This window comes from Martes martes (genome assembly GCF_963455335.1).
Source record: "Martes martes genome assembly, chromosome: 1".
NCBI classification, from domain to species: Eukaryota; Metazoa; Chordata; class Mammalia; order Carnivora; family Mustelidae; genus Martes; species Martes martes.
This window is the reverse complement of record NC_137888.1, coordinates 114344780-114370846: the sequence shown is the minus strand read 5'-3', so window position 1 is coordinate 114370846 and position 26067 is coordinate 114344780. Positions and strand designations below refer to the sequence as shown.

Genomic DNA, 26067 nt, shown 5'->3' with positions numbered 1-26067 from the left:
TGGATTTTTTTCCTCAGACACTAAAGAATTGGAATACTCTGGAATAGCCCTGGGCATTTCCACATGCTTAGTTCTGAAGACCATTCCTAATTAAGAACTATTGCCTTATAGAACACTGCCAGTGAGCTGCCATTTTGTTTTTTAAAAAAAGACTTGGAGCTGATCCTTGCTGCTTTTGAGAAGTTACCAGCTAAAGTTGGAAAAAAATTTCAAACCTATTTGCCATATGGTGTTTGCCAACTATAGAAACTCGCAGAATTTAAACTTTTCCCAATGATAGCTGTTAATTATGGAGCTTAGTTTTTCTACCTGAAAAAAGTACAAAAGGATTGGAGTTAAGTGATATACAAAACTCTCCTTAGAGTGCTGTGACCAGTATCTCAGTTAAAATAAGCATAATTAAGACATTTTGGGGGAAAAGTAGATCTGTTGGTTGAATCCAGTTAGAACTGTTAACAGATTTTAGGCAATGCCTGTGACTTATATAAATTTTGTACTTCTCTTCTAGGTTTGTATTAGAACAGGGACAGATTTGGATTGATGCTTTCATTGAAAGAAAAATCAATGAATAGGATTTTTTAGCATGAAGCTTAAAAAATTGAAGAGGGAAAATTACATAGATAAAAAGTAAAAAGAGATTTTACTTTGGAATTCTCAAGTTAGTCATACTTTACCTTTAGTTTTATTAGTTTAATTATTAGCTCTTATAGCTTTGGTACAACCTTAAAGGATAATAATATTATTACATAAACTTGAGTGTTTAGAGCCATTTTATCGTGTGATAGATACATTGGATAACTTAGAATTTGGCACATTTGAGAATTAGAACTTTCATTATTGTTTATCTTAGGAATTTGAGATTTAAAAATTCTCATTTATTATCTCAGTTTTTGTTAAGGGTTTCTATTTGTAAGGAAGTCACACTTTAAAATCAGGAATATAGAAAAATGAGGCATTAAGACATTTGGATATTTTAAACTTTGTTTAAAGTAAAAACTTTGGATTTATTTAGGGGACTGGATGAAGGTGTTTCTTGTACGTCAATTTATGAAAAGCATAGTGCAGGACTGACAAAGGGGATGCATGCCTACAGGTAATTTTTATCCAACTAAAGTTAGACCTGTTATCAAAGTTCCTAAATAAAGTAGTATATGTAGCCCACCCTTTTACCGTATAGTTGTACATATTAACAGGTATTTATAGACATAGTAGTTGACAGCTTATATTTTATTTGGGTAAGACTGTCTCTTAGTTTAAGAATTATGAAAATGTTGAAGCTGGAATTTTTGAAGTTGATATCCCTGAAAATATACCATATTTCATCAATTCTGAGCTGCACATTTTTCCACATTTAACCTAATCTAAAGGAGGGATGTGTCATATTGGGTAGAGTGTTATCCTTGAGAGCATTTTTGGCTTGATGGCATGTAAAATAATGAGTATGTCTTATAATTGATGGCATCTTAGATTTTGTGAATTGTATTGGGAATTGTAAGCATGAGCTAAAAATTTACGACAATGAATATTTTAAATTGAGATGCATAATCTTTTTTAATCATGTTATTCTTTGCTACAGTATAAAAATATACCAGCATATTGTATATTTTGAGGATAATTATCATTTTCAAATTGAATTGGCAGTTTTTTATACTCCTGTTTTTTTTCAGTAGGTTAGGATATTAAAAATTTAATTCATTCAGACTTATTCAGAATTACTCATTACTCTTTCATATGGAAAGTACTACTAGGAGTTTAAGTTGGAAGGATTTTAAAAAGTTTTGAAAACTTTTTTTAAGTCAAATGTATAGTTTTTGAAATAAATATTTTTAGTATAATATTCTCATTAGAAAAATATACAGGACCCCTCAAATATATTATAGTCTCTTGCAAAAATTAATTGCAGTTCAAAATTTTTGATTCCTGCTGTGTTCAAGGATGAAAAAGAAAGCGTTTGCAGACATGGTTAATATAGACTAGTGGGAAAGATACTCGTCACACAGAGATAATGAGGCAGAATGAAACAACAGTATAGTTATCCAGATTCACTACTTTGTTTTAAATACTGTAGGTAGAGAATTGAATTGTAGAAGACAAGTATGTAGAAACATGAATGTTTAAGTTCCATATTTAAGAGCAATCTGTGGTTTGAACCTTACCTAATGAAATGCCATCCCTAAGTTATACTGTTATTATATAATATAATGTAACACTATTATTGTGTTTTCCTGTTATAGAAAATTGCTTTATGGAGTAAATGAAATTACTGTGAAAGTGCCTTCTGTTTTTAAGCTTCTAATTAAGGAGGTAAGACAACATTTGTGATCAGTAGAGTTGTCAATTTGGAAAGAGCCATGATTTTTAAGTAATATAATATTCTTGGTTTTCTCTTAGTTTCCCCCTCACTCTTTTTTTTTTTAAAGTTGAAATGTAAAAGTAGTAACTGTGGTAGAGAAATAATTTGGGAACATAAATTACCTTTTTATTAGTTACCTTATTTTTTGTTTTGCTTTTTTTGCCTATACAATTTTTTTTTTACTCTTAGTATGTTGCACATGTAAATCTTATCTTATAGATGTATGCAGCTGACTTACCATGTTTATTTTTCATGTGGTGTTTTGTAGTGCATTTTTGGGAACTAGGCATTGTGCCATAAGTTTAGAATACAAAACATGACCTGATGATTGACATTGACGAACTTGTACTTTATCCTGGGAGGGAAATGGGTCAATAGTTATTGCAGTGAGAGCTCAGTTACAGGTGCCATTGAAGAGCTGTGAATAAAGTTACATGTGTAAAGGAAGGAGGTACAGAATTTTGCCTGGCAGAGTTAGGCTCTCTAGTCTTCCTTTCGATTTTTGGCTAAAGATCAAGAGTTGGGTGAATACCTTCAGTAGATGTTACAGATTGTTTTCCCTCAGTTCCTGAGAATGACCATATAATGTTGTTGTACAACATAGCAGATTGTAGTGAGTAAGCATTAGAAAGTCTGGTTTGTAATATAATCCTGTGAGTAACTAGCTTTGATCATCAGAAAACCTTTCTGCTGCTCCTTTATAAAATTGGCCGAAGTCCTTTAAAATCATCTTGTTTAATTTTGAAGTAAAATGGGACTATATATGTGAAAATGCTTTGAAAAGCGTACAAGCATCAATTTTAAGATTTTGGGGGACGTTATTAATAAAATTGATAGGATACTGTGAAATTTGGCTAAATAAAGTCCATTGCCAGGATTCCCTTATCTCTTTTTTCTCATTTAGGTTTTAATCCTTATTTCCTTAGAGAATGCAAAGTAGTGTAACTTATTATCTCATATTTGTCTTCCTGTAGACTCCAGTGAACCTTTGACTTATAGGAAAATTGGTATTTGGAGTTCATAATAAGTAAACATTTGTTCAGTTTAATTAAGAATTTTATATCCTTTAGTTGCCCGGTAATTATTGGAAGCAAATGTACTTTATTGCTGAAGCAGAATGAAGAACAGCTAAATACACACATTTTAAACTATTTCTAGCTTAGTCTTTATTGGGTTTGGTATGTATCTAAATGGATACAAATAATTTAAATTAAGCTTATTTAGCCAAGTCCTAGTAGGTTAGTGGTAAAAAAAAGTACTTTGCTAACATCTTGCCCTGCTCTTTCAGTAGTACATATTGCCCTAGGGCACTATAGAGCTTATCCGCTAAATATCTTGTTGTTTATTTCTTAATGAAAAGGTGGAACATCTGTATGGTTATAAGTTTGACTTAAAAATCTTGTTTTTTAGGTTCTCAACCCATTTTACATTTTCCAGCTGTTCAGTGTTATACTGTGGAGCACTGATGAATACTATTATTATGCTCTAGCCATTGTGATTATGTCTATAGTGTCAATTGTAAGCTCTCTGTATTCCATTAGAAAGGTAAGTCCAATTTATTATGGCTTTCACAACTGTGTATTTTGTAGTAACATGTAAAGTGTGTAGAACAGTATTTGGTACAAAGTAATACTCAGTATAGTTATTCTTTTCATTATATGAGTATGTATTTCTTCCCTCTCTTTCTTTCTTTCTTTCTTTTTTTTTTTAAAGATTTTATTTATTTATTTGACAGACAGAGATCACAAGTAGGCAGAGAGAGACGGAGAAGCAGGCTCTCTGCTCAGCAGAGAGCCCAGTGCGGGACTCGATCCCAGGACTCCGGGATCACAACCGGAGCCCAAGGCAGAGGCTTTAACCCACTGAGCCACCCAGGCGCCCCTCCCCTCTCTTTCTGAGGTGGCCGAGGGGTGGATGCTTTTTAGAGTAAAACTACCACTTGACTGCTTAGAGGCCATAGGGATCTATAGGTACTTACCACAGACTGGAATACTGGAGGGCTTATTCTGTTGTTTGCAGGACTGTCTCATTAAAGTGCGTCTTTTTTTTTGTCTTGAGCTCATCATTCAATAATCGTTGAATCTTTTAGTCTTGACATTTTTAATGGCAGAGTAATATGTATTTGCCATATTAACTTACCTTATTTTATGGCACCCTTGCTTTTTAATATGTCTTGAAGAGTGGGTTTATGTTAGCTAGTTTTTACATTTTTTTTTCCCTATTTCAGCAATATATTATGTTGCATGACATGGTGGCAGCTCACAGTACTGTGAGAGTTTCAGTTTGCAGAGTGAATGAAGGTAAGTACTTAAGGTAACTCTTGGAAAAATAAACCAAATAGGATACCCATTAAGCACTAATAACTAAAGCAAGACTAATATATTATACATATACATTCTTTTTTTTGGTAAGATTTTATTTATTTGAGAGAGAGCTTGTGTGCGTGCATGTGTGCGTGCACGAGTGCAGGGAGGGGCTGAAGAAAAGGGAAAGAGACTTGCTGAGTGGGCAGCTCCATGTGGGGCTGTATCCCAGGATACTGAGATAACGACTTGAGCCAAAGTCAGACACTTAACTGTCTGAGTCACCCAGCACCCCTGAGCCTCTATACATTCATTTGTTAAGAAGTAAAAAAAAGTGTTTGGATTTGTATTGCTCTCTGAGGGTGTATCAGATTCATTCCTGTAAAATGGCATTTTTCTTTTTCTTACTGTGTGACAGGTACTGAGATGTAATCACTGAGATGCAGTGATTACAAGATGGACACTGCTTATTGTCATTGAACGTCAGTCTAGTTGAAAAGGCATAGTAACAAAGGGTGATAGATGCCACGGTTAGAGGTCGGGGAATTTAGATACTGGAGCTCACCTACTGTAGGTGTCAGAGATGGCTTCTTGGAGAAAGTATCTTTAAGTGGTTGAATTAGTCGGATAAGAGGTAGGTGAAGGGGGTGGTGAGAGAGGGAGAGAAGAGGATTTTAAGTGCCCAGTCTTCTGGAAATGAGAGGGAGCTTGGTCACTGTAATAACTGAAAGAAATTCAGCGTGCCAGGTGCAGCAGCTAGATGATGGACAGCCATCTAAGGCATGTTAAGGAATTTGAGCTCATTTCAAAAGGCAGTGGAAAGCCAGTGAAGGGTTTTTAAGCAGAGGAGTGATTCGATGTTTTCCTTTTTGCAAAAATCATTGTTGTGTTCAGATGGGTTTAGAGGAGAGTAATGTTGAAGGCATGAAATGGATCAAGGTGAAGGTTGTGGAGATGGAGAAAAATGAGGTGGGGCTGAAAGATACTTAAAAATGTGGGCCTTGAGCTGGATTTAGTAATTCATTGGATGTGAGGTGATAGAGCAGTGTCAGGCTTGATGGATGGACATCAGTGTCATTTAATTAAATAAGGAACACTGGAGGAGAAGCAGTATTGTAGGAAAGGATAATGTTTTGGACACGTTAGTTGGTCTGGTGTGATATTGAAGAAGTGTTAAAGGACATAAAGGAGAGACAACACAACAGCATGGGCCTTGGAAGCACTGGCTATTTTGATTGATTGAGAATACCAAATCAGTCTCCATTCTCTTGACTCAGTACACTACGTCCAAGCACAAACACGGTTTGGCCTGGCAGGTGCTTCCTTCCCTGTGCTTCCTGGTCACTTGGGGTTCTTTTAGTTGGGAGTATCTCTCTTCTCTGTTGGTGCTCACTCATCCTCTTACTGCTCTGCTGCTGCTGAAGGCACTGGGGATGCCAGGACTTTGCAATCAACTCATGTTTTCCTTACCCTTCTGTAAAGGCTAACGAGCCATTGGTATTTTGTTTCCTGGTATATCTGAGAGGTGTAGACTTTCACAAGTGGCATTAAAGTTTTGAAAGAGTCATGTTTATTTAAAAATGAAAAGTATGATGCCTAGTATGTGCTTTTACTAACATTAGAATTCTTCAGAAGTTGTTTCCTCATAGGTTAGTTGAAGGCAAAGAAAGGCAAAGAGTTTTTGCCCAAAGACTAACATCACAAATAATAGTTTTCTCTTTACATACAAACTAGCAGGACTCTTTCCTGAGGATAGTATTAAGCCTAAGGGAGGGAAAGAATGAGAGAAAGAGTCTAAATGTAAGACAGTCTTAAAGAAAAACCTCCTTTTACTTGGGAAGCTCTTCTTAAAAAGTGTTTGGCTAAATTGGATATAATACAGATTTCCAAGGAAATGGACTAGATAAAATAATGCAGTGTTATAAATTTATTTAAAATAGACCTAAAATATTAGGACTATTTAGGAATATTGAGAAGGTATTGGAACGTTATGAGTTATAAATAGTGGCAGTGAGAAAAAGGTGTAAAAAAATTGCTGTTAAAAAAGAAAATACACTGGGGTGCCTGGGTGGCTCAGTTGGTTAAGCATCTGCCTTTGCTCAGATCATAATCTTGGGGTCCTAAGATCGTGCCCTGTGTTGGGCTCCCTACTCAATAAGGAGCCTGCTTCTCCCTTTCCCTGTCCCCCTCCCCCCACCACTCATGCTCTGTTTCTCAAATACATAAAAATTTTAAAAAATACACTAAAATTGTCAATGCTTTCTGTTGTTTCCAAGGAGTTTTAGAAATCTAAGCTTATTTACCTGTTGGGATCTCATGCTTGGGCTCTGTTTTCTAAGATGGCTGTTGTACTGAGTATTGCCGTCTGGCTGCCTGTTTGGTCAGAAGGGACTTGGCATCACCTGTGTGCAGTTGGCATCCTGTCAGGGGACAAACTGTCTGACATACTTAAACACCATGCTTTGTTACCCTAAGGCATAATAATCTTGTATTATTTTCGTGTATTGAGATTGTCCTATTTAACTTCATTATATTTTTAACTTAGCATTGAGGTCAGTTGACCTTCAGGCAGATCTTTTATTTATTCTGTTTTTATTTCAAGTTAAAGAATATTTACATTTCTCTTTTTCTTTCTTTAAATCCAGAAATAGAAGAGATCTTCTCTACAGACCTTGTGCCAGGAGATGTTATGGTCATTCCATTGAATGGGACAGTCATGCCTTGTGATGCAGTTCTTATTAATGGTACTTGCATTGTAAATGAAAGCATGTTAACAGGTAAACTAAATGAGTAAAAATGAGATCAGTTGTTTATAGTGATTTGAAGATTTAAGTAGTTACTGATTAAACTATTTAAAAACTATTTTGTATCTATAACTAAAACTATTATTTATATTTACTCATGAATGTGATGGATAATGAAGTTTTTTTTATTTTGAAGAGAGCAAATTCTGCGTTATACTCAGTTGTGGTACTAAATCATTATGCTGGTGTTCACTACATTTTTGGGCATACTTCTTTTGACATGAGGAAATACTTTATAGTAAGGGAAGAGGAATTAGAAATATGTCCTTTGCCTGCAGAGAGTGTCAGCATATTTACTTCCCTATTTGATGTATAGAAAGTGGGAATAAAGATTTTATATTTTCCTTAAATTGTGGGAAAGTAGACTTTGAAATGACTTCTGTTTGGAAATCCATAATCTGAAGGTAGAATTTGATACCTTTTTATGTTTTCTTTATTTTTTGTCAGAGTCAGTCTGGAAAGAAGTGATTGCTATGTTGTAAAATTGTTAAGAGTTTTCTCTTAAAACACAGTCAACAAATATCCCCACATACTTGTCACCTTTGAAACAAGAAATGTGAATGCTACAGAGAATTAAAATTTAATCTTGAAAAGAATTTGGCAATTTGTTGTTGAGAGAACTACCATACTATGTATTTTCTCTACTCCCTTTCCTAGATGCCTTTTCTCTTCTGTGTGTGTGTGTGTGTGTGTGTGTGTGTGTGTGTGTGTGTGTATGTGTGTATAATGGGGGTAGGGGTAGGTCTTCACATCTGGGTGTGCTTGAGGCTGTAGCGTGCTTCCCAGTTCAGTTTTTGGGGATCAGTGAACAGGTGCTGGGGCTGTGGCAGCTGCCTGGTCTTTTTATCTGAAACTTGACAAAATCATTTCCAGATTATTACTTTGACTCGCAACTCACTTTCAGGAATTATTGTGAGAGGTAAGACTTGATATTTTTGGTTAAGGAAATTGGTAGACAGAAAGCTAATTGAGTAAGTTTTGTTATCCTCATATGAGAACTCCTAGTAACTATTGAAATAGTATAATAACATTTAGGCTATTTTACAATTCAAGATTTGTGCATTTGATACTGATTTCTGTGCTTTATGATTTTTTTTTTTTAAAGGAGAGAGTGTTCCAGTGACAAAGACTAATTTGCCAAATCCTTCAGTGGACATAAAAGGAATGGGAGATGAATTCTATAGTCCAGAAATACATAAACGACACACTTTGTTTTGTGGGACTACTGTAATTCAAACTCGTTTCTACACTGGAGAACTTGTCAAAGCTGTAGTAGTTAGAACAGGTAGAAAACATGACATCTCTTCTTGCATGGTTTAATGTATTTGATGCCTACTGAATGTTTAAAAAGAGATTCTGTTTTGGGAGATAATTCTCATTTTCTTATAAAAATACAGTAATTTTCTTCTTTAAATTTTTTTAAAGGATTTAGTACTTCCAAAGGACAGCTTGTTCGTTCTATATTATATCCCAAACCAACCGATTTTAAACTCTACAGAGATGCCTACTTGTTTCTACTGTGTCTTGTGGCAGTGGCTGGTATTGGATTTATCTACACTATCATCAATAGCATTTTAAATGAGGTATGTAAATGGTAAACTTTAAATAGGGTTTGATTCTTAATGATTGCATGTGGCTGCTGAGGGTTTGAAATGTGGCTAATGAGAATAAAGAACTATACTTTTGATTTAATTTAAATTAACCGAATGAAACTAGTAGCTGTTATTTTAGAATGTGCAGATATAGAACGTTTTCGTCATAGCAAGAAGTTCTTTGAGACAGCTGTGGTTTTAGGTGGTCTTTTTCTTGTTCTTGTGACTTTAGAGAGGGAGGGGTGATCACATACTCACCAAAGGTTTATTTTTTCTCTCTCTTTTTTTAACTTCTGGGATATACAGCATTAAAGTTATTTGCGATTACTTAATTGAAGGTACTTCTAAGAGACCTCGTCAAATTTCCCTTTTCCATTCCCTTTAGAGACAGGCATAGTACGGTGCTGGTATTAAGAGTCATTGTCTGATAGATGTGTATTGAACTTTGAAGTGTGTAGTGTGTGACGCATGTAGAGCTCTTAAAATGAAAACTTTCCTTAAAAATAGCTTTCATTCCACAGTCCATTGACAATTCACTGAGCTTCCTATTTTACAGCCTCTAAAGGGAAGAGGAATTGTAAATGGTTGATGAATGTAACTCTATACACCTTTTTTTTTTTTCCATACACCTTTAAATGTAAAATTGAAAATGGTTTATGGATTCTTCACATTAGATTAGTAAATATTTGATATGGGGGGAGGTCCTGACATTAATTTTTGTGTTAATTGTAGGTAGAAATTGGGGTAATAATTATCGAGTCTCTGGATATCATTACCATTACTGTGCCACCTGCACTTCCTGCTGCAATGACAGCTGGTATTGTGTATGCCCAAAGAAGACTGAAAAAAATTGGTATTTTCTGTATCAGTCCCCAAAGGATAAATATCTGTGGACAGCTGAATCTTGTTTGCTTTGACAAGGTTGGTTCAGTTTCGTAATCATTCTCAAAGGTTGCTTTCATGGCTTTTAAATACTTAGATTAAGGTTTTCTGTATGTATTCTCTATCAACCAATTTACACTGATTGTTTAATGTTCTTGTAATAGTCCTCTTTTTCAACTTTCTTGGCACATGAATGATTTTTGTATATTTCTTCTCACTGCTTTTTTTTTCTTTTTCGATTTTAAATACTTTGGATATTGCTTATTTGCCCAAATCTGCAGTTGTCTAATCATTCATATCTAGAATTGTGCCATATAGTAGTAGTCAAAATTACATGATCTTTTATGTTTTTAACAGAGTAAGCTCCATATAGATATATTTACTGGAATCTTATTGGTGTTATGTATATATGTTTAGTTAAAATTTGCTCTGTGATTTTATTGAATATGTTTCAAAATTATGTAAGTCACTGATCTTATGTGAAAGTGACAAATTACGTACCTGTGTGAAATATTCCTTGCCTCTTATAAAGAATTTTTCTTCCTCTGCTGAAATTAGTTTTCTTAGAAGTTTTATTTTGAGAATTAAATATTAACCAAGAAACCTCCCATCAAGCTCTTCTTGGTAACTGATACGATAGGTGTATGATTTTGTGCATGTTCACAGTTGAAGGAAAAAAATGTGAGACATTCTGTTTTTTAAAAAAGTCAAATCCTGGAGCACCTGGTTGGCTCAGTTGGCCGAGCGTGCGACTCTTTGATCTCCGGGTTTGAGTTCGAGCCCCATGTTGGGCATATAGATTATTAAAAAAAAAAAATCATATCCCATGACTGTATTTCATATTTATCGGTTTGAAAAATTTCACTTATGCCTTTTTGGGAAACATTACTATTAAAATTTTTAAATGGTCAACAGAAGTGGAGAAGATACAAGTATAAAAAGCCTGCATTTATCCATTGCCCAGCTTTAATGGTTAATCAGCATTTTGTCAGTCTTACTTCATCTGTCCCCACATTTTGAAGGTGGTACCATCAGACATTCTTTCACCCAGTATACTTCAGTTTTATCTCTAGAAGATGTTGCCCCCCACCAAAAATTATTGCAATACCTTTATCTTACTCCACTTAACAAAATTAATAATTCTTGGTTTATCTAATATTCAGTTCTCATTCAGATTTCCTTGTCTTTCACAAAAAGTGCCTCAAATTTTACAATTTGTCTTTTCTATCAGAATCCTAATAATGATTGCATTGATTATAATTAATCTGTAACAGTTGCTTTTCTTGCCCCTTGTCCTAAATCATCTTATTAAAGAAACCAGGTCGTTCACATCCTGGATTTAGCCAGTTGCTTCTTCTTGATGTCATTTAACTTGTTCCTCTTCCCTTTTTGGCTGCCTCTGTCCTAATGTCTCCTTCCTGTGTAGGCCTTTATTGAATGATAGGTTGATTGGTACGTTCTGTTTTTTTCATAATACAAGCACATAAACATATGGTTCAACACCTATGCTCCCCCACCTGTCCAGAGGAACAGTACTGTAAGGAATGTTCTGCACCTTTTCCCTAACTTTAGTTATTTTCTGGAAGTTAACTTTATAATATACAGAGATCTTACTAGTTTCCTTTGTTGACAGCTGTATTCTATTTTACTATGTATATGTAGCGTAACTTTTTGTGGTTTCTGTTCTTGGAGGAATTACTCATAATTTGTACATGTGTGCTTTTTTTTTTTTTTTTTTTCTAAAGACTGGAACTCTTACTGAAGATGGTTTAGATCTTTGGGGGATTCAACGAGTGGAAAATACACGGTAAATATTAGCTAGATTTGATCATTTATTAGTTACTTCTTAATAAGTATCTTAAATATGAAATATTCAAACAAAGTAATATGACAGCTGTGTACCCAGTACCAAGATTAAACAGTTAAGGGCGCCTGGGTGGCTCAGTGGGTTAAGCCTCTGCCTTCGGCTCAGGGCATGATGTCAGGGTCCTGGGATTGAGTCCTGCATCAGGCTCTCTGCTCAGCACGGAGCCTGCTTCCTATCCGCGTGCTGCCTTCCCCTCCCCCGGGTCAGATAACATTGATAGATCTCTCTCTGTCAAATAAATAAGTCAAATCCTAAATCTTAAAAAAAAAAAAGATTATAAGTTAACATTTTGTCATATTGGCTTCAGATCTCTTTCAAAAAGATATAAAATATTGTAGATATTGCAAAAGTCTTAATCTGTTCCTGCAATCATTCTGAAGTTGTGTTCTCTTACTATCTTTGCATGTTTTTATATTTTCTCTACATTCACATGTCTCTAAACAAGACCTGTCTGTTAATAAACATACGTGACTGATATACTGTACATCTTTTCACTTTCTTTGCCTCTTTAACCTTGTTTTCAAGATTTGTCCAGGTTGGTATGTATAGATATAATTTATTAATCTTAACTATTGTTTAATATTCCATGATAGGAATGAACCATAGTATCTATTCTACGATGGGGCAGTTTCATTGTTTTCTCCCTTTCCCCTTTCACAGCTAGTGCTGCAATTGCAGTTCTTCTGTACAACTCCTGGTGAGCATGTGGTTGAGTTTCAGTAAACTAGCTTCATAAAGATGTGGGTGCTGGGTGATAGGGCACCTGCATGGCTTCAGGTTTAGTAGAGACTGCCTAGTTACTCTCTAAGTGATGCTGCTCACACTCTCTCCCTTCATATGTGTAAGATCCTATTGCTCCAGTCCTTGGCGAACTTGGTATTGTCAGACTTCTCTTTATTGCCACATGGATAGATCCAAAATGGTCTTTCATTGTGGCTCCTTGCAGTTTCCTCAGTACTTAATAAGCCAATCTTATTTTCACCTTTCTGGAAGGATGGTCACTTAGCATTCTTCCGTGTATTGTCAGTTTGTATCTTGGCACAATTTTTCTGTTGTGTTCCTAGTCTTATATCTTATTTATTAGAAGTCCTTTGTATTTTTGGGTGGTAATCTTTTCCAGTACTATGCATTGCAAAAATACTCCAACAGTCTGTCTGGTCTTTTTACTTCTGTTTTTGTTGTCTTTTGATGGCTTAGTAGTTGTTTTATGTCATTTTTCCCCCCTCAGAAGTCTGTGGGATTTAGGTTTATAGTTGAAGAGAATATAGTTTGGTTCGTGTAATTTCAGAGTTGTTACATCTTCTTGATTAGTAGTGTGTCACATTGTGACCTTATTTCTCCCTAATGCGTTCTGCCTCAATTCTATTTCATCTTAAATTTCTGCAATTACACATCCTAGTCGTCTTTGGTCTAATGTTTGCCCAGTGTGTCGTCTTTTCCATCACTTTGCTTTTTAATCTTCCTGTGCTGTTGTGTTCCCATTTGTAATTTCAGATATATTGGGACTTATTTCTATAATTCCTCGCCCCAGTTCACACACACATTTTCTCAAATTTCTCTTTCACATTTGCGTACATTTTCTCAGAATTTATACATTTTAATCTTTTACTGCTTGTCCTTAAATTATTAATGGTCATCTTTAGTGTCTAAAGTTCATGGGTGTCTTTATTGGGTTTCTCTACCCCCCAGGAAACCCATGGACTGGAGAGTACTTTTTTGATTATTCCCCTCCCTTATTTATATGTATTTGTTGCACAGTATTTTATGATTAGGACTTGGGTTTTATACTCTGCATGCTGAGATTTCCCTCAGTTCAGGACTGTCTTTGCCAGCCACTGCTGCTTCGGTCGCACTCCCCTGGAATGCATTGCCCTCTTCTGCAGCTGTATTTGTTAGTGATGCTTCCGTTTTCACTTCTGAAGGATGGTGTAGCTGCGTAGCTTTCCAGGGTGTCAGCGGTTCTTCCGGCGCTTTGATGGTGTGATTCCGTTTCTCCCGACTCCTTTTCTTACTGTTGTTTTAAGAATACTTCTTTATCCTTGATTTTTGCAGTCTCTTTTTATTTGTGTAGGACTCATTTGGTTCTTGATTCCAAAGATTCATGCTTTTCTTAAATTCTGGAAAAATTGCAGCTTTTTTCCCTATTCTATTATGACCTTTCCCCCATTCTTTATTTTCTCCATTTGGGAATCCTAACCATAGGTTAAACAAGAAACTGCATTTGGTTCTTTGTAAATCTGATTTTCCTCCTTTCCCCCCCACCCTGGGGTTCTTTTTCTAAGTCTTTAATTTAAAAGTGCCCCCCCTTTTTTGCATTCTTTCAGATTGCCATTCTATTATCTCAAATTTATGGGATTCTAATCCTGTCTTTGTTGTGTCTGTTGAGCCATGGGAATGTTTCCCAGTGCATTTTTTAATTATGGACGTGGGCTTAGCAGAATTTTTCTGTGTGATTTCCTTGTGGCTGTGTTGTGGGAGCTCCTCAGAGAATATTGACTGTGCTTGGCCAAGAGTAGTATCAGTGGTGCCAGATGAGCTTTAATGTTGCTTTCATAACCTGAGGATTTCTGGACCTGCAGTAGCTGTGTTCAAACCCAGATCCTCTCCTGAACGGTATAGTGGTTCAGAGTTGAGGCCCTAAAGCCAGACCTCCTGTGTTTGAATCCTTGCTCTGCAACTTAACACACTTTGTAACTTTGGAAACTTACTTCACCTTCTGTTTCAGTTTCTCCATCTGTAAGATGGGGACAATAAAACCTGTTCCTCTGGTGTGAGGAGAACATGAATCAGATATGTTTAAAAAAGTTAGTAGAGGGGCGCCTGGGTGGCTCAGTGGGTTAAGCCTCTGCCTTCGGCTCAGGTCATGATCTCAGGGTTCTGGGATCGAGTCCCACATCGGGCTCTCTGCTCAGCAGGGAGCCTGCTTCCCTTCTCTCTCTGCCTGTCTCTCTGCCTACTTGTGATCTATCTATCTATCTCTCTCTCTCTCTCTCTCTCTCTCTGTCAGTAAATAAATCTTTAAAAAAAAAAAAAGAAAAAAAAAAAAAAGTTAGTAGAATGGTGTCTAGCGCATAGTAAATATTATACAGATATTAACTATTTTCTTGAACTTTGCGGGGGTGGGGAGGAGAAATTAAGCTTATTCTTAGTTATGCCTTTGGTTGTGTAGTCCAGGATGCTCCATTTTTTTGTTAGTATATCCTTTTTCCAAGGATGCTTTTCAAGAGCAATGGCTAGTTTTGGTGAAAAAGATCCTCTCAGTTTGAACTCCCCACTTTGTACCTGGCCAGGACTTTGTCTTCTGTTTCTGTGTAGGTATTAAAGCCCAGGGCCTTAGGGTACTGAGCTGGCTCCCTTCCTTTCTTCCTCCCTCAGGCAGAACTCAGGTTCATACTCCTCTGTTTTCCTTTCCTTCCATTTTCGGCGCTTGAAAATTTCCTTTTCTTGATTATGAGCTTGGTTTCCCATTGAAAAGATCATGTTACACATTCATTTTGTGTTTTTGCAGAAGAGATTTTATGTATTCTGATCTATCATATGCCATAGGCAGGAATTTTAATTATTTGGTATCTGGTATTTTCTCTCTTGGTTTGTCTGGCATTATTATTTAGAATCTTTGGTAATATGGTATTTTAGTTAAGTATAATTTACATGGAAGAAAATGTTTTTGAATGTCAAAAACTATAGTGAAAATACATGCAGAAATGCAAAATTTTATTTCCATATTTTAATTTTATAAAACAGTATGTATAGAATATTTATTATCTTGGGACTTATGAATCTAATTCAGTACATTTTCTGTTTAGTTTCCTTTTGCCAGAAGAAAATGTTTGCAATGAGATATTGGTAAAGTCTCAGTTTGTTGCTTGTATGGCTACTTGTCATTCACTCACAAAGATTGAAGGAGTGCTTTCTGGTGATCCACTTGATTTGAAAATGTTTGAAGCCATTGGATGGGTAAGTTCAATATTTTAAAGCACAAGTAACTTTAAGAAAAATAATAGTAAAAACTACCTTGCAGAAGGAGATTGTTTCTGCTAGTTGTTTTGATGGTACCATTAAAGGGACTAGGTAATTTCCAAAGATACATCCTCACAAAAAGATTCATAATTCTTTAAAAAAAAAAAGTGTCTGTTATAGTTAAATTAACTCACTTAAACACCTTTAACAGAGGACAACCTGCTCAGGTGCCTGCTTTATGTTTATAGCAGAAGTCAGCTCTCACCAACTTGGGGTAGTAGGCTCTGGTTGGTAAGATGATCTTCAACAGCAACAATTGTTGACCACAGGTGGAAAGTACAGCCAGCCAGGTGTCTTCAGTGTTTTTTTTGTCGCCATTTTCTACGTTCAGTGTTTTTAGAGAGAGAGAGAGAGAGAGACACACACACACACACACACACACACACACACACACACACGTTTATTTGTTTATAGCTTTCTGTTTGTTGTTGGTGATCATTTTAATTTGAGTGCTTGCTGTGTTTTCTGGTTATCACTTCACAGCATTGAGTTCTTTTACAGATGCAGTAATGAGCTTGGTTTTGAAGTTCCCTTCTGACTTCTGAATTAATTATTTTCTCTGGGTCAGTTTTCTTTTCCCCCCTCCCTATACTTGGTTTTTTCCTTCATGCTTTTGGTTTTCATTATACATCTAGATGGTACTTCCATGTTTAAGAATGAAGGTTTGATTTGGTAATTCTGGGTAGTTAGGATTTTATTCTTGCCTGTAGTGTGTTAGCCTGTTTTCTTGAGATGTGTCTCCCCTGAGGGGGAAGGCTGACCAAGGGGAGTGCTGAGGGTGAGGGCTCCAGTGGGCATGCCTCAGTCCAGAGGTGCAGAGTTACTTTACTAGCGTTTTAGGTTGCTCTCCTCACCTGCTCCCACAATGCTTGCCCGGGCAGAGCTGTGTTCTGGAGTGCTGATGCTCCCATTAGCAGCCCTTCTTCCTCCCAGGTAGGTAGTTCATATCTCTAGGTGGTGACCCTGGTTTTCTTTTTTTTTTTTTTTGGCTTAGCTCCACTCTGGCTGTTCAGAAATGTACCTTTCCTGTATGTCCACTTGTATTTATTCTGGGCTACTACTGTTTATTTCATTGGTATACCCATCAGTGTGTTTCAGTTTGCCTTTTTATATTTGAGATCCTTTTCCTTTCGTTTTTTTTTTAACTTTCTGTTTACTTCTGTAGGTTTATTTATTTGGTTATTTATTTGGTTATTTATTTGGTTATTCTGTAGGTTTATTTATTTATTTGGTTTATTATTTGGTTATTTATTGGTATTTTGGTTAATGTTTTGACAGGGAGGGAGATGAATGGCTGGCCATCTTCTGATAGCCCAAAATAAATGCTTATCAAATTTAATTCCCCAAAGGCTTACAGAGAAAAATTTAAGAGTAAGGCAGAATAAGACTGATCAACTTTGATGTTCTCTAAAACTTCTCTCCAGCTGAACAGATTTTCAGTAGATTTAGTGTTCTGTTTGTAGGTCTTAAAAAACAACTGGTTTTATAATTGTTTGTACAATAGTATGTCTTGTTTACTCTGAGATGCCTCAATGTTTGAGCTTACCACAAAGTATCAATGGAATGTTTTCACATAACCAGACACTGCTGTTATGTGATGTGATCGATGCCATATAAGATATATTTCAGTTTCAGAGATGTTAAAACATGTCTTGGTATCCAGATGGTTAATTAGACACAGTTCCCTTCCCAGTCATTTTCCCATTGATTGATTCCTTCATTTTTAAGTCAAATTAGTTTCTTGTTTCTTGTATATGTGTATTTATTTATTTATTTATTTATTTTTAAGATTTTATTTATTTATTTGACAGACAGAGATCACAAGTAGGCAGAGAGGCAGGCAGAGAGAGAAGGGAGGAAGCAGGCTCCCTGCTGAGCAGAGAGCCCGATGCGGGGCTCGATCCCAGGATGCTGGGATCATGACCTGAGCGAAGGCAGCGGCTTTAACCCACCGAGCCACCCAGGTGCCCCTATATGTGTATTTAATACACGTTTTGTTGTAATTCTTTCAACAAAAATAAGTGTTTTTAAATTAAATTTCAGACAGGATAGTAGTATCTTAACCAGAAATGTTCAGTCTGAAACGCTAAACTCCAGTCTTTGTACCTCAATATGTGCTTGATCCAGTGTTTCTGCCAGCCATATCTGAGTTCCATATACTTTTATTTTTTTTCAATTTAAATCCAATTTAGTTAACATATAGTATATTCTTAGTTTCAGGGGTAGAATTTAGTGATTCATCAGTTGCGTATAACACTCAGTGCTGACTTATTTCCATCCCTGTCATTGCAGATAGCAAGGTTTCATTCTTTTTGATGGCTGAGTAATATTCCGATGTGTGTGTGTGTGTGTACACGTGTGTGTACACGTGTGTGTACACACCACACTTACCACATTTTCTTGATATATTCATCTGTCGATGGGCAGCTGGGCTCTTTCCGTATTTTGGTTATTGTGGACATTGCTGCTATAAACATTGGAATGCATGTGCCCCTTGATTCACTGTTGTTTTATCCTTTGAATAAATACCTAGTAGTGCAATTGCTAGGTTGTAGGGTAGCTGTATTTTTAATTTTTTGAGGAACCTCCATACTGTTTTCCAGAGTGGCTGCACCAGCTTGCATTCCCACCAGCAGTGTAGGAGGGCTCCTCTTCCTCGGCATCCTTGCTAACATCTGTTTCCAGAGTTGTTACTTTTACGCATTCTGACTGGTGTAAGGTGGCATCTCATTGTGGTATTGATTTGTAGTTCCCTGATGCCCAGTGATGTCAAGCATTTTTTCATGTGTCTGTTAGCTGTTTGTATGTCTTTGGAGAAATGTCTATTCATGTCTTCTGCCCATTTCTTGATTGGATTTTTGGTTTTTTAGGTGAGTTTCGTGAGTTCTTTATAGATTTTAGGTACTAGCCCTTTATCTGATAAGACCTTTGTGAGTATCTTCTCCCATTCCATAGGCTGGCTGCCTTTTAGTTTTGTTGCTTGTTTCCTTTGCTGTGCAAAAGCTTTTTATCCTGATGAAGTCCCAAGAGTTCATTTTTGCTTGCCTGTGGAGACGTGTCTAGCAAGAAGTTGCTGCAACTGAGGTCAGAGAGGTTGCTGCCTGTGTTCTCTAGGATTTTGATGGATTCCTCTCACATTTAGGTCTTTATCCATTTTGAATTTATTTTTGTGTATGGTGTAAAAAAGTGGTCCAGCTTCATTTTTCTGCACGTGGCTGTCCAATTTTCCCAACGCCATTTGTTGAAGAGACCGTCTTTTTCTCACTGGATTTTCTCTCCTGCTTTGTTGAGGATTAGTTGACCATAGAGCTGAATTTCTCTATTCTGTTTCTGTATTCTGTTCCATTGATTTGTGTGTCTGTTTTTGTGCCAGAACCATACTGGGGTGTTTTCTGGTTCCATACAAATTCTATGATTGTTTGTTCCAGCTCTGTGAAAAATTCTCATGGCATTTTGATAGAGATTGCAGTGAATGTGTGGATTGCTTTGGGTAGTATAGGCATTTTAACAATATTTGTTCTTCCAATCCATGAACATGGAATGTTTTTCAATTTCTTTGTGTCTTCCTCAATTTCTATTATAAGTGTTCTTTAGTTTTCAGAGAAAAAATCTTTTAACTCTTTGGTTAGGTTTATTCCTAGGTATCTTACGGTTTTTGGTGCAGTTGTTTGTTGAGTGGGATCAGTTACTTGATTTCTCTTTCTGTATAGAAATGCACCAGACTTCTGTGCATTGATTTTATATCTTGCCACTTTGCTGAATTCATGTATCAGTTCTAGCTGTTCTTTGCTGGAGTCTTGAGTTTTCTACATAGGGTATCGTGTTGTCTGTGAAGAGTGGAAGTTTGACTTCTTTACTGATTTTGGATGCCTTTTCTTTCTTTTTGTGATGGCTGAGGCTAGGACTGCCAGTACTCTGTTGAATAACAGTGGTGAGAGTGGACATCCCTGTCATGTTCCTGACCTTAGGGGAAATGCTCTCAGTTTTTCCCTGTTGAGGACGATATTTGGGTCTTTCATATATGGCTTTTATGATGTTGAGGTATGTCTGTTTATCCCTGCATTGTGGAGGGTTTTATCAAGAAAGGATGCTGTACTTTGTCAAATGCTTTTTCTTCAGCTATTAAGAGGATCATATGGTTCTGATCTTTTCTTTGATGTGGTATATCACATTGATTAATTTGCAGATGTTGAACCATCCCTGCCCAGGAATAAATCCCACTTGATTGTGATGAATAATCTTTCTTTTTTTTTTTTTTTTTTTAAGATTTTATGTATTTATTTGAGAGAGAGAGAGAATGAGAGAGAGAGAGAAAGCACGAGAAGTAGAGGGTCAGAGGGAGAAGCAGACTCCCTGCTGAGCAGGGAGCCTGATGCAGGATTTGATCCCGGGACTCTAGGATCATGACCCAAGCTGAAGGCAGTTGCTTAACCAGCTGAGCCACCCAGGCACCTGTGAGTAATCCTTTTAATGTATGGTTGGATCCTCTTGGCTAGGATCTTGGTAAGAATTTTTGTATCCGTGTTCATCAGGGATTTTGGTCCATAATTTTCCTTTTTGATGGAGTCTTTTTCTGGTTTTGGGGTCAAGGTAATGCTGGCTTCATAGAATGAGTTTGGATTTTCCTTCCATTTCTGTTTTTTGAAACAGTTTCAGAAGAGTAGGTATTAATTCTTCTTTAAATGTTTGATAGAATTCCCCTAGGAAGCCATCTGGCCCTGGAGTCCTTTTGGTTGGGAGATTGTTGATTAGTGATCTGATTTCCTTGCTGGTTATGGTTCTGTTCAGGTTTTCTGTTTCTCCCTGTTTCAGTTTTGGTAGTTTCTATGTTTCTAGGAATTTATCCATTTCTTCCACATTGCCTAATTTGTTGGCATATAATTGCTCATAATATTCTCTTGTAATTATTTGTATTTCTTCGGTGGTGGTTGTGCTCTCCTCTTTCATTCATGATTTTTAAATTAATTAATTAATTATTTTTATTTATTTTTAAAAGTTTTTATTTATTTATTTGACAGAGATCACAAGTAGGCAGAGAGAGAGGGGGAAGCAGGCTCCCCGCTGAGCAGAGAGCCCGACATGGGGCTCGATCCCAGGACCCCGAGATCATAACCCGAGCCAAAGGCAGAGGCTAAACCATTGAGCCACCCAGGCGCCCCCATGATTTTATTTATTTGGGTCCTTTCTCTTTTCTTTTTGACACATTTGGCCAGGGGCTTATCAGTCTTGTTAATCCTTTTAAGAACCAGCTTCTAGTTTTGTTGCTCTGTTGTTTTATTGATTTCTGGTCTAATCTTTATTATTTCTCTTTGCTGCATTTAGCTGGGTTTATTTGCTGTTCTTTTTCCTCTTTTAGGTGTGAGGTTAGTTTGTGTATCTGAGACCTTTCTTATTTCTTGAGGAAGGCCTGTATTGCTGTATACTTCCCTTGTAAGCCCACCTTGCATCCCAAAGATTTTGAATTGTGTTTTCATTTTCATTTGCTTCCATGTATTTTTTAAATTCTTTAATTTCCTGGTTGACCCATTCATTCTTGAGTAGGATATTCTTTAACCTCCATGTATTTGTGGTCCTTCCAGATGTTTTCTTGTGGTGGACTTCAAGTTTCACAACATTGTGGTCTGAAAATACGCATAGTATGATCTCACTCTTTTTGTACCAGTTGAGTCCAGATTTGTGACCCAGTATGTGATCTATTTTCGAGAATGTTCCATGTGCACTCGAAAAGAATGTGCATTCTTCTGCTTTAGGATAAGTGCTCTGTATATATCTTTCAAGTCCATCAAGTCCAGTATATATCATTCAAAGCCCTTGTTTTCTTCTTGATCTTCTGCTTAGATGATCTGTCCATTGCTGTGAGTGGGGTGTTAAAGTCCCCTACTATTATTGTATTATTATCAGTTGATTTATTTAATTTTGTTATTAATTTATTTATGTATTTGGTTGCTTCCAAGTTAGAGGCATATATGTTTGCAGTTGTTAGATCTTATTGGATAGACTTCTTTATTATGGTATAGTGTCTTTCATCTCTTACGATAGTCTTTGGTTTAAAATCTAGCTTGTCTAGTATAAGGATGGCTACTCCAGCTTTCTTTTGATGTCCATTGGCATGATAAATGCTCACTTTGAACCTGGAGGTGTCTTTGGGTCTAAAATGAGTCTCTTGTAAGCAGCTTATCAACAGGTCTTGTTTTTTTAATCTATTCTGATACCCTGTGTCTTGATTAGAGCATTTAGTCCATTTACATTCAGAATAATTATTGAAAGATACAAATTTATATGTATCAAAAATGGATCTAAAAGCACTCTGCATTGGTTATCAGATATGGCTGGGCCTATAGTTTTCCATGACAACATTTGACCACTGAAATCCCAGACCACCATAGGGAATGACTGCATTGGGCCAAGAACTTTTGCCATATCCATCACACTCATCTGACCTTTTTCTCAATAGATTATCACCTCTTTTATTGTTTGGAACTCTAAGAAACAGAACATTCTCTAATAGAGAAAAGTAATTGAAGGATTTGAGTAAATTTTAACATGCTGAATTTTATAAATATATGGTATTTGGAAAAATTTGTCACTGGGGGGAAGCAGTTAATGCTGACTTTTGGTTAAATAAAACTTTTCTTTTTCTGGAAAAAAAAGAGATACTAATTTAGTGCTTTTGTATTACGTGTTAAGTCTCTGTTCCTATGGATTGTGTCTGTTCCTTTCTAGTCTTTATTACTTTTGCTCTCTCTGCCTGAAGTATCCCCTTTAATATTCCTTGCAGGGCTGGTTTAGGTACATGAATTCTTTAGTTTTTGTTTGTCTTGGAAATTCTTTATCTTTCCTTCTATTCTGAATGAAGACTTCTGGGATAAAGTATTCTTGGCTGCATATTTTTCCCATTTAGCTCGTTGACTGTATCATGCCAGTTCTTTCTGGTCTGACAGGTCTCTGTGGACAGGTCTGCTGCCAGCTTTATGTGTCCTCTTGTCTTGAGCTGCTTTCAGGATTTTCTCTTTATGGCTTTGTAATTTGCAGGTTTCACTATAATAATCTGTTATGGTGTTGACCAGTTTTCGTTGATTTTGAGGGGAGTTCTCTGTGCCTCTTGGACTTGAATGCCTGTTTCCTTCCCCAGATTAGGGAAGTTCTCAACTAAAATTTATTGAAGTAAACCTTCTATCCCTTTCTCTTGCTCTTCTTCTGGGACCCCTGTAATACAGATATTATTTTGCTTTATGGAATTGCTGAGTTCCGTAAGTCTACCTTCATGATCTAATAGTCTTTCCCTCATCTCGTCAGCTTTATTATTTTCCATAATTTTATCCTCTGTATCACAGCTTTGTTCATCCTCATTTTAATGACCTCCACTTGGGACTGCATCTTGATTATAGCATTTTTAATCTTGGCCTGACTGGATTTTAATTCTTTCATCTGTATAGTAAGGGATTCTCTCATGTCTTCATTGCTTTTTTCAAGCCCAGCTAGTATCTTTATAATTGTTGTTTTAAATTCTAGTTCAGACATCTTAGTTATGTTCATATTGATTAAATCCCTGGCTATGAGTATTACCTCTTTTTCTTTATTTTGGGGGAAATTTCTCCATCCTGTCATTTTGTCAGGAAAAGAAAAATAGAAAAAGGAAAAAAAAGCCCAATAACAACAACAAGAAGGGACGGCTGGGTGACTCAGTCAGTGAAGCAACTGCCGTCAACTCAGATCATGATCTTAGGCCCCTGGGATTTAGCCCGGCTGGTTCCCTGCTCGGCGGGGAGTCTGCTTCTCCTTTTCTCTGCCCCTGCTTGTACTCTGTCGCTCAAATAAATAAGATCTTAAAAAAAAAAAAGTAACAAAAACTTCAGGAAGTGTTTCTGGTGTATGCTGTGTGCACTCTGCTGTTGTGTTTTGGCTTCTCTATCCTGCTGGTCTGTCCTCTACAGAGTCCTTCTGTGCTTGTAGTAGGGAGTGTTTGGATCTTTACCTTGGTGTGCTTTGATTTGTCTGTTAATTTGGAAAGAAAGAAAAAAGCCTGATCCAAGACAGGAGAAAAGGAACAAAAACACAGACAGACAAAAAACTGTAAACGCCTAATGCCAAAGAATAAGAAAGAATGAAGGAATAAAGAGTGAGGAAAGAAGAAAAGAAGAAAAAATATATAGGCCTGTTCTAAAAAATAAGAGTAGGAAACAAACCAACAAATGAACAAAAAATTATAAGTCTGATACCCCCCAAAAAAGATAAAGAGAAAAGAGAAAGAAAAAATATAAAGTAAAAGATAAAAAATAAGAAATGGAAAAATAAAAAAAATTTTAAAATTAAGGAAGAAAAGAAGAAGCAAGTCTGGTCCTCTTTCCACCAGAAGCTGACGTTTTGGAGCACTCTTTAATCAGTAGACTTGGTACATGTGGAGACCTGTGTTGGTCTTCTGAGGGAGAGGCCTGCTGTGCTGGTTTATAGGCTGACTTGCCCTTGTAAAGATGCTCCTGCCAGGTCAGGGGGCAGGGTTTAGTGTAGGGGACTGCAGCCTTTGGGGAGGCATTGTGTTTCTCTCAGAAGTTGCATGGAGCTGGTGTGGGGCAGGGATGGTGGTGGAAGAGGAAGGATATGGCATCATTCTACCCTCTTGTCCCTGGAGAGGGGACTCCTGGCCACCGTTCTGCAGGAGGCCCTCTCAAAAAAGCCCATAATCTCTTGTGTCCCAGGCCTTTTTCATTTCCCTGTTCTTTACCTGTCTGGTTCCTGGGCTGTCAGTACCCTTGGTGCCACAGATCTTCTGTATTTTTATCTCTGGCCTGTGGCTAGGATTCAAAACTCCCAAGTTTTAAGGGGCCTGGCAAGGTGCATACCCACTCCCGTCCCTATCCCAGAGGAGAACCTTGTGGTGCACCAGCACCGTCCTGTCCGGGAAGAACAGTCATACAGCTCACACACACAGGCTAGATTTCATGTGACTCACAGTGGAAAGCCGCAGCTCAGTCCCCGACTCTGTCTCAGAAAAGCAGTTGCACAGAGGCTGAATCGATTGTGGTAGACAGCGAAAAGCAGAAGCCGGGTTATCTGCACTCGCTGGTTTAGGTCTGTTGTGGCTCACAGTGAAAAGCTGCTTGGGGGTTATCTGCCCTCTGTGCACACCTCTGTCCCTGCTGAGCTCAGTGGCTCACAGCTGGCCTTTTGTCCTTGGAGAGGCAAAATACACTTCCAAATGTATGATGGGAAAGGAGCACTCTCTCCCACATGCGGCCCAAGGGGTCTCCTCGTCTTGGCTTACAGTGTGCTCCCCACCTGCTGGGGTCTCTCCCGCTCTCTCCCTCTTTCTTACTTTGCTCCTTGAAAAGGGTTCCTGCTCCTACGGGGCTCCTTGGCTTTCCTCCCCTCCCAGTTCATGGCTCCAAACCCTGCATCTGCTACATTCTCTCCAGCTGTGCAGATTGTTTTCTTAATACTTAGATCGTATTCCTACTTGCTCAGAATGGTTGGATGTTGATCTGGCTGTGTTTGAGGGCCAAGGTGAGCTCAGCATCCCCCTACGATGCTATTTTAAATCCTCCCCTGTGCTCTGTATACTTTTGTATCCTTTCCTGGTAGCAGAAGATAATCCCTGAATGATAGACTGAACATTTGTGGTACTGCAGGAATCTTCTGGGTTTTTGTTGTTGTTGTTGTTGTTTGCAGAGAGAATCTAATTCAGCAGGTTGTAAGAGCAAAATGAGAAGTTTTTCTCTGTTTCTCTGGTTCTTTATTTTACTTCTAACTTCTGCTTCTCATCTTCCATGGGTTGTCAGAACTTTAACTGATTTCACTTATATTTTACTCTACTCACCTTAGTGATCTAGTAGTGTTTGTTTATTCCTTGGGCACTGCCTTTTTTTTTTTTTTTTTTGTAATTACTGAAGGTAACCATAATGTTTTTTATTGTTTTGTTTTGTTTTTAAAGTAGAACCAGTGAATTGAATTTTATGAAGTAATGTGTTGGATATTTTCCTTTTAGATTCTGGAAGAAGCAACTGAAGAGGAAACAGCACTTCATAATCGAATTATGCCCACTGTGGTTCGTCCAGCGAAACAGCTGCTTCCTGAATCCACACCTGCAGGAAACCAAGAAATGGTGTGAAATCATGTTAAGTTGGATAATAAACTGTTGATGCTCATGTTTAATTCTCATTTTGAAATGTTGCTAGAAGATGAAATCACATGTCCTTTATTTAACTTGTGCTGATAAGAGTATTTTAACTGCATTTATCCAAAGCTACAC

General features: G+C 37.0%; 1 protein-coding gene across 5 annotated transcripts in view; it reads left to right on the top strand.

The window, feature by feature from the left end:
• ATP13A3 (ATPase 13A3) overlaps window positions 1–26067 on the top strand; it is a 91985-nt gene that overhangs the window by 30554 nt on the left and 35364 nt on the right. For 4 of the 5 annotated variants that reach the window (XM_080802151.1, XM_080802153.1, XM_080802152.1 and 1 more), the window contains 11 exons: window positions 1013–1093; window positions 2235–2304; window positions 3764–3898; window positions 4581–4653; window positions 7302–7433; window positions 8566–8745; window positions 8886–9043; window positions 9785–9973; window positions 11680–11741; window positions 15608–15758; window positions 25804–25920. In XM_080802151.1, coding sequence (XP_080658277.1) covers window positions 1013–1093; window positions 2235–2304; window positions 3764–3898; window positions 4581–4653; window positions 7302–7433; window positions 8566–8745; window positions 8886–9043; window positions 9785–9973; window positions 11680–11741; window positions 15608–15758; window positions 25804–25920 — 1348 coding nt within the window. The remainder of the gene's footprint in view (window positions 1–1012; window positions 1094–2234; window positions 2305–3763; window positions 3899–4580; window positions 4654–7301; window positions 7434–8565; window positions 8746–8885; window positions 9044–9784; window positions 9974–11679; window positions 11742–15607; window positions 15759–25803; window positions 25921–26067) is intronic. The other variant, XM_080802155.1, reaches the window with a different exon arrangement.